The sequence below is a fragment of the Diabrotica virgifera genome, chromosome 3 (genome assembly GCF_917563875.1).
Source record: "Diabrotica virgifera virgifera chromosome 3, PGI_DIABVI_V3a".
Lineage (NCBI taxonomy): Eukaryota > Metazoa > Arthropoda > Insecta > Coleoptera > Chrysomelidae > Diabrotica > Diabrotica virgifera.
The window spans coordinates 198430879-198447784 of record NC_065445.1 but is presented as its reverse complement, the minus strand read 5'-3'; the positions used below and the strand labels follow the sequence as shown (position 1 = coordinate 198447784).

General features: G+C 32.6%; 1 protein-coding gene across 11 annotated transcripts in view; it reads left to right on the top strand.

Annotated features, from left to right (window-relative positions):
* The window catches only part of LOC114338004 (F-actin-monooxygenase MICAL3), a 688439-nt gene that overhangs the window by 555527 nt on the left and 116006 nt on the right, over nt 1–16906 (top strand). For 10 of the 11 annotated variants that reach the window (XM_050647137.1, XM_050647132.1, XM_050647141.1 and 7 more), the window contains one exon: nt 10421–10492. The exons of the other annotated variant lie outside the window; for it this stretch is intronic. In XM_050647137.1, the coding sequence (XP_050503094.1) occupies nt 10421–10492 (72 nt within the window). The remainder of the gene's footprint in view (nt 1–10420; nt 10493–16906) is intronic. 11 annotated transcript variants of the gene reach the window in all.

Here is a 16906-nt window from a genome sequence, read left to right as displayed (position 1 = left end):
CAATGGTTCATCAACAAGAAAATGGAGATTTTTAGATGACCGTTACCTGTTACCTCATATTCTGTTTATGAACATATCCAGAATGATACAAGATACAACCACCCCTTACTTCACGTGATAGGCAAAAAAACTGTGTCACGGATATTCTCATTGTTTTAATTTATTCTGAAACCACTGACAAAAATGGGATTATGATGGAGAATCTCGTGCAAACATCGCAGCTTGAATGCATCACAGTGTTGCGATTTTTTTAGTAGTTTTTGGATTTTGATTATTATCGTGCTGAACGATTTCAATATTTCAGCTGTGGGTTCAGCCTACCGCGGACATGGATTTTTTTGTCTTAATCAGTGTTACTCGGTCTCTTTGTTAACCCTATATTTTTTCTGTTATTTTTTCTGAACTTTCGCTTTATTTCGGCAAAAAAAATATCGCCAAATTTTGGTCCTGCAACCTAATATTCGGATACAAAAGTTGTGTAAACTTCTAAGATGTATCAAATTATATTGCAAAACCTTTTTTTAACATTAATGGCACAATTACTGCCTGAAAAATGTAATACACATAATATTACAGTATGTACGAGGGCAAGGGAAAAAGTTTTCGGCCTAGTAAAGAAAAAAATTATTTTCTTTTAAAATAGTATGAAACAGTTCGTGAAGTATGCTTTTTGCGAACGCACGCGATGTTTAGAGCACGAGCGACAGCGGAGCGAGCGCTATACATCGCGTAAGTTCGCAAAAAGTACTTCACGTACAGTTTCATACAATATTTTATCTACAATAAACAAATAAAAAAACTGTAACTCTTCGTCACTGGAATCCATTTCTATTCTACAATTTTTAGAACTTTGACATTTAAAAATTGTAACTTCTTTCAAACCACAAAACTATCAAAACTTTTGTTGTAATTTATTGCTCACATGTCATCACCATGACAACGCGAAAGTTAAGGATATTTGATTATATGAAAGTGTGCCAAAAAACAGTGCGAAAAAGTAAATCCCATTTAAAATACATTGTTATTTCACGCACACTTTAAATCCTTCACGCACTGCTATGTATAATGACAGTTTTTACAAACTAAAAACATAATATGAGATATCGTAGATAAAATTTATTTATTTTCATTGCAATTTTTTTATTAGTTCAATACCTTTTGCTCACTTTTTTCTACACCTACCGAATTATATCACTGAAATTCGATTCCAAAACTTGTTCAAAATATTCATTTCCGCAAGTAGGGCTTTTCAACGATTCTCATTTGTTTCGAGTTTCTTTTATATGTCTTATAATCCGTATATATTAATATTATACACATATTATACAACATAATGACAGAAGCTCGAAACAAATGATAATCGTTGAAAAGCCCTGTTGAGCGAATAGTGGAAATAATCCAACAATTCCCAAAGTATCTTTGTTGGGGAGCTTTTCTGTCGAAAACCAGTATTTTTCATTTTTTTAACTAGCTGGGGAAAAAGGTTTTACCCTTCTGTAGATAGCCAATTTAAATAAACTATTAGGAATCCCAAATAACATTACTTATATCCTTCTAAACCGATACAACTGTCTTGTAACTAGTATTCTTTTACTACAATCCTTTGTTGGTTTTGTTGCATGTTGTCACCACCACAATAAATATTAACAATATATATCCTGAAAGGCTGCGATCATAGATAACTTCTGATTACTTCTGAAACAAAATTTGTTTTTGTTTTATTTTAATGCCCATTTCTCTTAAGGTCGCTGCATATTATCATGCACGTAGCGTTTCCAGCACGTATTGTTTAGTTTTCGAAAAATATAATTTAATGGTTTTAAATATGAACAATTCACACTGTCTGGAACGTATCGTATCAGACACCTTTCAGTAAAATCATATTTTTCGGAGACTAAACGCTACGTGCTGGAAATGCTACGTGCATGATAATATGCAGCGACCTTTACTTCGTAAATATGATCAAGCAAAATATGAAGACCTTCAATAGTTTCTGGCAGAATTACTGTATTGTCCGCGTATCTAATTACATTAAGTAGTTTACCGTTGATTTTTAGTCCATAATATGATGACTGTCTCAAGTGCCTTTTTAAATACCTGGTCCGAGTAAACATTGAACAATGTTGGGGACAAAATACAACCTTGTCTGACTCCTCGTTGCATGGAGATATCGTCAGTGTAGTTATCTCCAATTTTTACGATAGCAGTTTGATTCCAGTACAGATTTTTAATGACACGAATACCTTTGTCATCTATTCCTATATTTTTGCGTATCTGCAATAATTTTACATGCTGTACTTTATCGAATGCCTTTTCGAAATCCACGAAACATGCAAATACATCTTTTCTTGATTATAAAGTAGAAATTTTGCCCTTATAGATTGAACAAATAATCACATGCGCGTCGAATCCAAAATAAACAATTTGCAGGAAAAAATCCACTTACCCCAGGCTTTGGGTGAAAAATAGGTCGATTTCAGGATATAATTCAGGAATTTTTGAAACCTATCAGGTGTTGTAAAGGACGATGCCAAAAATAACTTCTACTAAAATGTAACCAAAAATATTGTGCGCTTTTTTTCCTATTGCGATTTTCTTTTGTTAAATTTGCAATTTTTAATGATTTTTAATTTTGCAGCTTAGGATATTGATTTTAGAGAAAAACTTTTTAATAGAAAATTGTAGTAAATTAAAAAACCTACAATTTGAGGTATCGTAGGTTTAATTTCGTTAATTGGATATTGCAAAACAGCCCGCGAAAGGTCCAAAATGGCCGTTTTTTACAATTGCATTATTTATTGTACGAATAATTTTTTTTATTTTTTAAAGCTTTAAAATGAAGATCTTTCAATTCCAAACATAAAAAAAATTGTAAAGCCAGATTAACGAATTTGTTGCTTAGATATTATAAATTGTTTATCCCAAGAGGTCAAATGTCGAAGGCTATAACTTTTTGAAAAAAAAAATCGTAGAGAGTTGGTGAAACATCTAATCTCCTTCTAAAGAGGTATATTTTCATATTCTGATGTAAATAAATGCGTAAAACATTTTTAAACCTCTAATTTTTGGGTTTGAAAATAAGGAGGCAAATTTCGTTATAAACATTTTGAGCTGAGGCGGCCCTGTATATCCTATGAGTTTTTAACTTACAGATTATTGTTGCTGAAGATGAAACGAAGATTTATAAAAAAAAAATAAAAAATTTCTACGACCAACTGAAGCCGAGATAATTTTTGAGTTTGAAAATAAGGGGGCAAATTTCGTTAAAAACATTTAGAGCTGAAGCGGCCCTGTACATCCTATGAGTTTCTAACTTACATTTTATTGTTGCTTAAGACAAAACGAAGATTTATAAAAAAAATAACAATTCTCTACAGCCAACTGAAGCCGAGATAATTGTTTTTTCTTTCTTAAGTCGTAGTGCCTTTATTTATAACAATTAAGAAATTATTTCACAGTGATTGACTAAAGAAAGACCTATGTTATCTTAAAATAAAAATTATTATAAAATATAATTACATTTAATTATTAAAAATTATTTTTAAAATCGGTGCTTTTGCCAGCGGCCGAAATCCGCTCCGTCGGAAAATTTTTACGTAATTTGTATTAAATTTTGACAGAACACAATTTAATAATATTACTATTATAATATACAGTCTATTTACCAATGTATTTATTTTTCTTGATAAACTTTTATATGGGAAATTTCATTTCTGAAGAAATAATATTACAAAAATGATACATAATATATGAAATATATAACTATATTTTTAATTTTTTCATTGTTAAATAAATATAATAATAATAATGTTACTTCTTACTATAATATACAATATATGACTTTTTCTTCTTGTAGTGACTATTCTTTTTGGATTTCACATATAAAAGTTTATCAAGAATAACAAATACAGTGGTAAATAGACTGTATATTATAATGGAAATATTATTAAATTGTTTTCTGTCAAAATTTAATACAAGCTACGTAAAAATTTTCCGAGCGCGCGGATTTGAAGCGAGCCGGGCGATTTGCAAAATTCGGCCGCTCACAAAAGCACCGATTTGAAAAATAATTTTTAATAATTGAATGTAACTGTATTTTATACTAATTTTAAGATAATATAAGTCTTTCTTTAGTCAACGACTGTAAAATAATTTCCTAATTGTTATAAAAAAAGGCACTACGATTTAAGAAAAAAAAAAAACAATTATCTCGGCTTCAGTTAGTTGTAGAAAATTTTTATTTTTTTATAAATCTTCGTTTCGTCTTCAGCAACAATAATCTGTAAGCTAGAAACTCATAGGATGTACAGGGTCGCTTCAGCTCTAAATGTTTATAACGAAATTTGCCCCCTTATTTTCAAACCCAAAAATTATCTCGGCTTCAGTTGGTCGTAGAAATTTTTTATTTTTTACAAATCTTCGTTTCATCTTCAGCAACAATAATCTGTAAGTTAAAAACTCAGGATGTACAGGGCCGCTTTAGCTCTAAATGTTTTTAACGAAATTTGCCCCCTTATTTTCAAACCCAAAAATTAGAGGTTTAAAAATGTTTTACGCATTTATTTACATCAGAATATGAAAATATAACTCTTTAGAAGGAGATTGGATGTTTCACCAACTCTCTACGATTTTTTTTCAAAAAGTTATATAGCCTTCGACATTTGACCTCTTGGGATAAACAATTTATAATATCTAAGCAATAAATTCGTTAATCTGGCTTTACATTTTTTTTTATGTTTGAAATTGAATGATCTTCATTTTAAAGTTTTAAAAAATCAAAAAAAATTATTTGTACAATAAATAATGCAATTGTAAAAAACGGCCATTTTGGACGTTTCCCAGGCTGTTTTGCAATAACCCATTAACGAAATTAAACTTACCATAGCTCAAATTGTAGGTTTTTTAATTTACTACAACTTTATATTAAAAAGTTTTTCTCTAAAATCAATATCCTAAGCTGCAAAATTAAAAATCATTAAAAATTGCAAATTTAACAAATGAAAATCGCAATAGAAAAAAAAGCGCACAATATTTTTGGTTACATTTTAGTAGAAGTTATTCCTGGCATCGTCCTTTACAACACCTGCTAGGTTTCAAAAATTCCTGAATTATATCACGTTTTTTCACCCACAGCCTGGGGTAACTGTAAAAGTAGGTATACCAATAAAAGTATGTATCATGTATACCGTTAGTACAGTCATGATTCTTGCTTTTAAGATATCATTCCTGCTAAGACAATCTTTAATAGTCTATATTGCCGACTTTCTCTCTCCTCTAATATAAATACCTATATTTATATTACAGAACTATAAATTCTGATTATCTATCAAGTAAAGCAGTAATGATTAGTTTGGAGCAGGTATACTATTATTACTGTAAGATTTCTGCTTCCTCTATAATTTTTACCAGTAAAACATCACTTTTATTTCAAAAATATAAAGGATTATCTAGTGAAATAGATAGTTGTATTAAGCATATATAAAATGGTCTTTTAGTTTCTCTTTTATTAGAAAACAGTTTCTAATTTCTATGTGCAAATGGTATTTAAGAATCTTCACATTCGTCACGTACACTTAAAACTAATTATTTTAAGATAAAGGGGTTGTCCAAGAAACTACTAGGCGAAAATATAAAGCACTAAAATTGCATAAACATCTAACTTTTTTAAAGTGAGACGGATCGTTATGAAACCTTTTGCATTCGATTTGGTAGATCTTCAGGAAAATTGTTGACCTCTTGGCATGAGGGACAAATGAAAATTGCATTATTATAGGCGGAAAATATATTTTCCAAAATATTCGGGGGTCAAAATTGAACTCATTTCCATCAAATCAACTGTCAGTCGTAGGTTTTTCCTGGTCTTTCACAAGTCCTTTTCTGATGCTGACTTCTAAAGGTTCCTTACTGTTACTTTGGCAAGTCTACATCCTGACCCTTCGTTCCATCTTTTCACGGTTTGTGTGTGGGAGTGATATTTGGCAATTTTCGCGATTGTTGTAGTTGACCAGCCAAAATGATCACCAGGCCCTACGAGTCTTGGGCCTTCTGCCTTCCTAGTTAGCTGGTCAGCAATGCGGTTGCTTTTATTTCCATTGTATCATTTAACCCACCCCACCGCAGGATGATGTTGTTAGCATCCGAACCTTGGGCTAGTGACTCATGACACTACATTACTAACCCTGATGTGACACGTGGTCTATTCAGGGCTGGTAGCGCTTGTCTGCTATCTGTGCAGATTATTATGCTTTTACCGGCTATACCTTTTCGGGTTATCTCTTTTGCGGCTATGGAGATACCAGCCAGTTTAGTCTTAACAACGCTGGGATTTTTGCCAATACCCCATTTTATACTAAGGCTCAGTGATCTGGAGTATTTCCCATAAAAAATTATAAACAAATACTTACTATTAGGTACCAAAAAAGTACTAATTATGTCATATTCGGTACTAAAAATGTACTAATTATGTCGAATTGCAGCGTGACGCGATACGTGTCGATAAGGAAGGTATGCCAATAGTTGGTAAAACCAAATTGATTTACAGACAGGAAAGACAAAGGTATTATCAGTTAAACGAATTCGGGTGATTAATTGTTGTTTTATTAGTACCGACGTGAGTTCCGTGCCAAGTGGTTTCATTCTGTTACGGTCGATTAGATACCTGTCGTTGAAAACTTTGGCGTTGCGGTGTAATATGCATGACGAGAAAGGTATGCTTTGTTTTTCAATTTGTAGTCTTTGATTTTGTGAAGTATGCACGTAATTTTAATGAGGTTTGATAGATTACATAGTCTAAGATTAGTTCACTTACTGACGGTTTTTGCTGTAAATGTTAAAGAACCGCTTGGATAGACATGAAATTTGGCATACACATAGGTAACATGTCAAAAAAGAAAAGTGATATTATGCCGATGTGTGCTTTTACCCTGGGAGTGAGTTTCACTCCTTCTCGGGGGTGAAAAATATACGTTCAAAATAAGTCCGGAATTGGATAAACTGACTAATTCTCAGCAACTTTTGTTGTATAGAGTTTTTTCACCAATATTTTTCAAGCTATTTGCGAGTGAATATATTCAGTTTTCAACCAAAAAACACGTTTTTAGACGGTTTTACGAAAATAACTCAAAAAGTAAGTAGTTTATCAAAAAAATATTCTTAGCAAAAATATAGCTTTTAAAAAAGTAAAAAAATGGTGTATATAAGAAGTCTTTAGGCCTAGTAGAAACAGAGTTGTAGCTAAAGAAAAGTAGGTTCTTATTCGTCAAATTCCAAATCAACTATTTCAATGTGAAATAACCAAAATGTGTAGCACTTTTCGGGAAAACTCATCACATTTAAAAAAAGTGATGATTTAAAAAAAAGTGATGAGTTGAGAAAGTGCTTAAAAAACTTTATTTTAAAAATCTCAAAAATTAAAAAAATGTAGACTTTGCTTTTCTGAATATGTTGGATTTTACTGCAAGACAAAATTTGTTAAGATTCTGCTGTTCAAAATTTGCATACACTCGTGATTAGTGACTCGTTCAATAGACCGGGCAGTATCGTCGCCCCCGCTAGCGAAATTATTCCAATTTGATTTTTTTGCACAAACTTACTCAAAAAGAGGTCCTTATAACATATCCACAGAGTGCCGGGCGGTGCCGTGGTCGAAAAATTGTTTAAACAATTTTTTTTTAAACAAATTCACAAAAATAATTTTTTCATTTCGAACAAAATTTTTTTAGTTAAATTGGCTTATTCTGAACAAAAAAGGTCTCTTGTCATTTTTTCTAAAATTGATTGTTGTCGAGTATGCGATTAAAAATTTGAAAAATGCGAAAATGGCCATTTTCAAGGCTTAATAACTCGATTAAACATTATTATTATGAAATTCAAAAAGTCACCAAATCAAGTTTTAAATCCCTTCTTCAAGGTTCTGAAGAGATTTTTGTCATTATTCTATTAGAAAGCTGTTATTTTTAATTATTAACAATTAGCGCTATAGTCCAGGATGCATCGTCGCCCCCGTTAGTGAAATTATTCCGATTCCATTTTTTTGCAGAATCTTACTCAAAACGAGGTCCTTATAACATATCCACAGGGTGCCGGGCGGTGCCGCGGTCGAAAAATTGTTTAAACAATTTTTTTTAAACAAATCCACAAAAATATTTTTTTATTGCGAACGATTTTTTTTTTGGATAATTTGGGTTATTCTGAGCAAAAAAGATCTCTTGTGATTTTTCTCTAAAATTGATTGTTGTCGAGTTATATGGCCATTTTCACATTTTTCAAATTATAAATCGCGTATAATTCGACAACAATCAATTTTAGAAAAAAATCACAGGAGACATTTTTTGCTCAGAATGTCCCAAATTATCTAAAAAAAATGTGTTTGAAGTGAAAAAATTATTTTTGTGAATTTGTTTAAAAAAAATTGTTTAAACAATTTTTTGACCACGTCACCACCCGGCACCCTGTGGATATGTTATAAGGACCTCGTTTTGAGTAAGTTTCTCTAAAAAAATGGAATCGGAATAATTTCACTAACGGGGGCGACGATAAATCCTGGACTATAGCGCTAATTGTTAATAATTAAAAATAACAGCTTTCTAATAAAATAATGACAAAAATCTCTTCAGGACCTGGAAGAAGGGATTTGAAACTTGATTTGGTGACTTTTTGAATTTCATAATAATAATGTTTAATCGAGTTATTAAGCCTTGAAAATGGCCATTTTCGCATTTTTCAAATTTTTAATCGCATATAATTCGACGACAATCAATTTTAGGAAAAAATAACAAGAGACCTTTCTTGCTCAGAATAAGCAATTTATCTAAAAAAATTTTGTTCGAAATCAAAAAATTATTTTTGTGAATTTGTTTTAAAAAAATTGTTTAAACAATTTTTCGACCACGGCACCGGCCCGGCACCCTGTGGATATGTTATAAGGACCACTTTTTGAGTAAGTTTGTGCAAAAAAATCGAATCGGAATAATTTCGCTAGCGGGGGCGACGATACTGCCCGGTCTACAAGCCCTTTTAACTACAGCCTTTTTAAAAATGAGCACTTTGAACCGATGAAACTTACAGATCATAATATTAACAATATATAGGGTGTCAATTTGAAAAGTTGCCACCCCCTATAATTTGGTCCCTATAGAAAATCTTAAAATACACAAAAACACGTCAAATTTATTTGTGAGGGAGACATTTTGTACACCAGTTTTCAACTAAATTACATTATCCCTCTAGCGGGGGCGGACACAACACCCAAAATCTTTAATGGAAAGGGGGGTTGAGTGATACCTCATTGCAAAGATCGTTCGATTACCTTTTCAAAAATATCACATACATTATATTTGTTTTCAGTACTTATGGAAAAATCAAGTGAAACCGTACAGATATTAAGTATCGAGTTCAGAACTCCAAAATTTTTTTTGAGGTATTGAACTCCAAATTGAATTTTTTTGGGTGTTGGAGTATTTAGAGGATTTTTTGGAGTATTTTTGGAAAAATCAAGTAAAACCGTAAAGATATTAAGTATCGAGTTCAGAACTCCAAAATTTTTTAGAGTATTGAGTCCAAGATTTTTTCAAAAGTACTAAAAAGAAATATAAGGTATGTGGTTTTTTTGAAAAGGTAATTGAATGACCTTCAAAATGAGGTATCACTCAACCCTTCCCATTAAAGATTTTGGGAGTTGTGTCCGCCCCCGCTAGAGGATTGATGTAATTTAGTTGAAAAGTGGTCTACAAAATGTCCCCCTCACAAATAAATTTGACGTGTTTTTGCATATTTTTAGATTTTCTATAGGGACCAAATTATAGGGGGTGGCAACTTTTCAAATTGACACACTGTATAAGTAACTTGTGAAGCGGTAACGATTAATTTCATTTGGGATGCTAATTAGGAGGTGATTTTCACGATTGTTTTTACAAAAAAAAGGGACCAACATTATTTTGAGTATTTTGAGTATAACTTACTTATATTTGAGTTAGGAACATCACCCGTCTGCATAATGCACCCATGTGAATGTCACAGTATGACAGTCAAGCACGATGCACACGGGTGCATCACCGTATTGAAGGGGTTTAATCCACCTTATACTTTAAGAAAATACATTGAAAACTCTGAAAATCAAAGCTTAATGTTGAACATTAAAATTACTGTTTATAATTTATATGGTTATTACTCTGATAAACATAACTGGAGAAATATACATGAAATCGATAAAAAATGTACCTATCTTTTAGCCCACAGGTAATGATTTCACGTTTTATTAAAAATTTATTTTTCAATTCAAACTTTTACGAAACTTGTATATACATACTGCATGTGCATAGGTATAAACTTTTACAAACTCTGAAAACGTATTTATTATTAAATTTTTTGATACAGAGTAAACATTGAAATGTGTAGCCTACATGTTTTTTAATCATTTCAGCAAGGCCTAGAAAGCCTGAACTTATCATTCGAGAGAATCAACCACTCGAATTACCCCCAGATGTAGTTAGAGGTATAGGAAATGTGTGTGTTGTGGATTTTGTAATAACTGCAACTAATACTAAAATAGAAAATAATCTAATAACATTTATTATGATTTTTATTTGTAGTGTACAATTAACAAATTGTGTGCGAGTATAACATTATTATTACTAGGCTCCGTTATTACTAACAGTGGAGTATGCGAAGACGAGATCCGTCGACGCATCACAGTGACCAGATCGGCAACAGCCAAACTCACAGAAATATGGGAACACTGACATTAGTGACATTTTACAAAACACAAAATTACGCCTTGTTCGAGCAGTAATATTTCCTATCGCTACCTACGCTTCAGATGAAAACATCAAAAAAGCCGATTCGAACCGTATAATGGATATTTAAAATGTGGTTCTACCGTAGAATGTTGCGCATACCATGGACCGCACATCGCACAAATAATTCAATACTAGCAGAACTTAACATAAACTCTAGACTAGTGTTTCCCAACCTTTTTTGTGCCATGCCCCACCTTTGCTTTTCTAAAATTATCATGCCCCCAGGGCAGGATTTACCACTAGGCCGACAAGGCACTGGCCTAGAGCGCCAAATTTGTAAGGGCGCGGAACGGGCGGATTTTGTTCCCATTTTTGTTCGCACGTCAATATTTGAAGAAGAAATGTTTTTTCTATTTTCTATTTTTTTCTACGCTGTTTATAGTTACGCTATATTGTAGGTATATGCAATTGTTCCTTTGATATAAAGAAAAATCAGTTACCTTTCTTGTAGAAGATTGTACGACTAATTTTAAGCAAGATAGTTCATCATAGTTTTCTTCATTTTTTTACGTTTTTTTTTCTGTGAAGCAATGCCGATACCTATTCCTTCGTGGAAAAGTTATGAGGGAAAGAAAATTTGGTCTCGTTGCTTCTTTTTTTTGGATATACATAAGTACTTAATTTCTAAATAAAATAATTGTTTGTAACTTTAGAAGGTACATTTCGATAGGAAATTTAATTTTCTTTTCTGTAGATGTCAAGGGCGCCCATATAAAAAATTTTAGGGGGGGCAGTAGGGGGGGGCAGAGGTCAAGATGTTACACATTACATTATGTATACTTTGGATAACCATATATAGTTTAAAGCACCCGAAAAGCTAGGCGGGGGCCACGCCCCCCCCCCACTCATGGGCGCCCATGGTAGATGGAGATGTACGAAAAGTGCATAGCATTCGCTAATTCAATTATTTGTCCAAAACGCACCCCCTTAAATAGTACTCCACGGTTTTTTCATATTTGGGGGTTCATTGAACATAAGAAACAGTAAACCCCCTGTAACGTTGTAGTTCCTTTTTGCCCTCTTTTTTGAACATTTATAATCAATTGCCTATGGAATTATTTAAAATAGTTATATTCTATATCGTTTATGGCATTATGTTGTTGGTATGAAGCATAAAGAGAGCTACCAGCAGGGTGCAAGGGGATGCATGTACACCCCCTCTCCGGAAAGAAAGTACATAGCTATACATATATGTATAGTTCTATATTTTATATTGGTTAATAGTATGTGTAAATACAGATGCATCTAATTGATGGATTCGACCGTTACTTGATGGAAGTTCATTTTATCTAACAATAAAACACTGAAAACGTTTGTTTTCTATACTTCCACAAAATTTATTATAACTAAGTGACTACAGCTGTTTCGGCGGAAACATCACTTGAGAAAGGCACTCCGCCGAAACAGCTGTAGTCACTTAGTTATAATAAATTTTGTGGAAGTATAGAAAACAAACGTTTTCAGTGTTTTATTGTTAGACAGATGCATCTCCCTGGAAATAATGGTGGCGGCACCCATGTATGTAGTACAGTAAAATATAGTAACATATTCTTGATAAGAAGACTATTTAACTTCCTTGTGAAAATCGAAAATAACGTATGACACTTTAACCAAAGAATGTATTTTTTTCAACCAGATGCTTCGCTAATTCTTACAGATGGTACCCGCTAAGCACTATATCAACTTCAGAAATACCTTCATGTACACCGTTAACACATACCACATGTTAGAATTATTTTTCTCGATTGAGGTGGATGGAATCCTGATACATTTTTAACATCGTTTTTCAGGTTATTCAATCCGTCGTTGATTAAATTTTATATTCACCCTGCGTATTAAATTCGCATCATTTTTCGGTCGAATAATCCTAATGATGGTTATCTGTATAAAATTTCAGTTAAATTTTATTCATCAGATTATATTATAATTAGTGTAAAAAGATAATTTTAGAAAATCAAGTTGTAAGGGACTCGGATAACAAACAGTAGGCTAACGGAAGTTTCTGGTAGATAATTAAGTTAGTCGGATGATTAGACACATTTGTTGGCTTTATTAGTTTCCATAGGGTTAAAAATATATTGTATAAACTTTAAAAAAGTTTTTACGGTGTATTAAACATTACGGTTGATTAAGACTCAAGAAACGCATAATATGAGGGTATACATAATACAATAAGTACATATTGTATTATTTGCTTGCACGTTTCGGCTGTTTGCCATTTTCAATAAGCACCTTTAATTATTATTAAACACTACACTGTTAACAAACATATTTTATATACAATACACGTAATATTTTAAAAATTTAAAAAAATGCACATCGTGTTTCTCTAAGATGTTATGAGAGAATGCCAGGCATGGTATTATGTATACAGTGTGTCAATTGAAAAGCTTACCACCCTCTATAATTTGGTCCCTAAAGAAAGTCTAAAAATATGCAGAAACACATCAAACTTATTTGTGAGGGGCACATTTTGTACGCCAGTTTTCAGCTAAATTAAATCAACCCTCTAGCGGAGGCGGACACAACCCCCATTGTCCACTCCTTTTTTAATTAAGAAATCCTACGTTTTGTTGAAATTTTGAAGACGTACTGTTGCTGTGTGATTCCAATATACAGATTGACGATAATTATTTTATCCTTGGCGTCCAATCCTAATTCTTGTAGATACTTTATCATTAGTTCGTGTTTTACATTATCGAATGCTTTCTCATAATCGATGCAATAGATAAAAACATACTTTCTTTGATCTAAACAATTCTGTATTAATGTTTGCATACTAAAGATCGCCTCTCTCGTGCTAACCCCATTTTTGAAACCAAACTGACTCCAGCCACTGAACTCTTCAAATTTTTTAAGTTATCTTATATTTTTGTCTATATTTTTCGAAATCCCGGTATACTTGCAACAAAGTAGTAAATATCTTAATTAGTCATCTTTCTGCTCTAGTAATAGAATACAAGAAACTTTTAAATACCTAGTCCAAGATCAGGCTGGAAATAATTGAAAGGTTGCCAACAATGCAATTTTTAAATCCGTGTTGAAAGTAGGATACTGCTAGGATATTTTTAACTAAACAGCATCAATGTTTTACCTATATACATACATATCATTAAATCCAATTATCCGAAACAAATAACTTTAGAGTCTTTTTCAGACAATCATACAATAATTTTAACCTTTTCATTTTCCCACAGTTTTCACTGTCTGGCCTTTCATCTTATTAAGATTATACCTCAAAGCACTGTGCCCGGTGAAACGACTTGTTGTCAGTTTAATGTCTTGTTTTGTTCATTAGAGAAGGCATCTTAAGCTTCTTAAGTGATAATTTTACAAACTTTTCAACTCGCTCCATTTCGGACATATTTAACCAGCGAAATTGTGCCTTTCTCAAGTGAAGTATTTTTACTATGCGTCTACACTTTATAGTCTTTAACTGAAAGTTGAGGAGGGAACAGCTGTTCTCATTTTCTTTTATAAATTACCCCGCAATTCAAAAACATATTCCGGTGTGCATCACTTTGCGATTTGACAGACAAAAAAGAAATTGAAAATAAAAGTTGACAGTACTTTGAACGCGTTTTTCTCAAAACTGCTTTTTTCAAAGCCTGTAACAATGTTAACTCAAAAACCACTTGGCCAACCCACCTGGAATTTTGTATATATTTTCTTTAGACATTGCTTGAGGTAACGCTGTTAAGATATTTTTTGTTTTATGCTTATTTTTTTTAACAATAATAAATATGTTGATTTTCACCCTTTTTTGCAAAAAATTCGTTGTTTTAACTTATGAGCGATAACAAAAAGTCAAAATTCGATAAAACTAAAAACTCGACAGCGTTATCTGGAGAGACAGAGTTAATAAAATCTTTTTGAATTTTTTGTTTACCATAATCCAACGATGAGTTCTGATGTCCACAAAATTCATTGTTTCTTGAGGTGTCTTTAAAAATGTGCCACCGTTGGATTATTTTTCAATATTCTTCCTTGAATTGTTTCTTGAATAATCTATGAATTGTACTGAATATGCCTATTTAATTTAAAAATAATATAGTTCTACCATACTTTCAAAAAAACTGTGCTTGAAATATTGATTTCAACCCCTACGGCCCCCTCTTAAGGATAGCTATGACACGATTTTGATAGGCAACCCATGCTAGAAATATTTGTCTATGTATGAAATTTAATAAAAAAAATGTTTCATCCGGAAAGCAGATGGGTACAGATCAACCTATATTTGGATCCCGTACTACCATTGTCTACCAGAAGAAGAAAGTTAGCATGGGCAGCATTCGGCAAACTCAACCATGTACTCAGAAATCAGCAAATTCAACTACATCTTAGATCTAAAGTTTTTGATGCATGCATTATTCCGATATTAACGTATGGGGCACAAACATGGATAATCACAAAAAAGAATATGAACATTCTCAGAGTCACTCAACATGCGATGGAAAGAGCAATGCTTGGCATATCACTTAAGGACAGGAAAACAAACACATGGATAAGACAGAAAACCAAAGTCACCGATGTGGTACAAAAATCATTACAATTGAAATGGGAATACGCTGGACATGTAGCTAGGAGCGATCTAAACAAATGGCAGAGAACAATTCTAACCTGGAGACCATACCACCACAAAAGACCCAGAGGCCGACCTCCTATGAGATGGACAGATGATCTGAAACGGACTGCCTGGAAAAATTGGCTACAAGTAGCGTACAACAAAAAACAATGGATAGGAAGACTTGAAGAGGCTTATGTTCAGAAGAAGACTACCATTGTTTACTGCTGTTTATTTAACCATATGAATAATTCTATCTATAAAAAGAAGTTATAATTTGGATAGTTTGACCCAAGAGAGTACAAGAATACTATATCAACAAAGACTGGATGGCAAACTAATGAATATAACTGAAACATCAACAGTAGAGGAGGTATATAGAAACGTAGTCGTTAGCGTTAAAAAAGCTGCAGAAGAAGCACTCGGCTTTAACACTCAAAGACAAAGTGAAAAACTTTGGTGGAACAAAGAAATAGAATCACTCGTAGAAGAGAAAAAGCAAGCGTATATCAGATGACTGAGCGGTAAACAACAAAAAGATAGAGATGAATACCTGGAACTCAAAAGAATAACAAGAAGAACAACAGTAAAAGCAAAAAGAGAAATCTCACAATAAAACACTGAAAAACGTTTGTTTTCTATACTTCCACAAAATTTATTACAACTATGTTATTACTACAGCTGTTTCGGCAAAGTGCCTTTCTCAAGTGATATATTTTACAATGTGTTTGCCTTTTTAAGTCTTTAACTGAAGAGGTTGAGGAGTGGGGAGCTGTTTGTCTCGAGTTGGTCATTCAGAATTATATCTGTATTTTTCAATTTATTAATTTCCATTGATTTTAAAAGTGATAGCTTAAGGCCTTTATTTTGAATATGTAGAATTTGAAACTCTTCATTGAAAGAATGATTATGATCTAGAAGGTGAAGTGCGTATGTAGAAGTGTCTGTTTTTCTATTGTTGAAAGCCCTTTTGTGTTCTGCTATCCGTTTGTCAAAAGTTCTGCCAGTTTGACCGATGTAAGTTTTCGGACAGTCACCACAAGTTAGTTTGTACACACCACTCTGTAGTTGCTTTCTCTTTCGGCTTTTATTGTTTTTAATATGTTTGCTTAAGTTGTTGTTAGTTCTGAAAGCTGGTGTTATTCCTTTCTTTTTTATGTATCTGGCTATTTTTGTTGTTATTTTGCCAGTATATGTGAGAGAGCAGAAGGTACTGGGTTCTTTCTGTGGTGGTGGATACACTAATTTCAAGGCTTTCTTATGGAGTTTTTGGTTTAAAATGTTGTTAACTGTTCGTTATAGCCATTGTTTACTGCTATTTGTCTAATGATATTTAGTTCTGTCTCGAAGTTATTTTTTGTCAGAGGAATTTCTGTCAGTCTATGTATCATGCTATGGTAGGCTGCTAATTTGTGTTGTGTAGGATGGGATGATGAATTGTGTATAGTTGTGTCAGTATGGGTAGGTTTATGATATACGGAGAACTCATGTTTGTTGTGTAGTCTGGTAATCGTTACATCTAGAAAGTTTATGGAATTATTCTGTT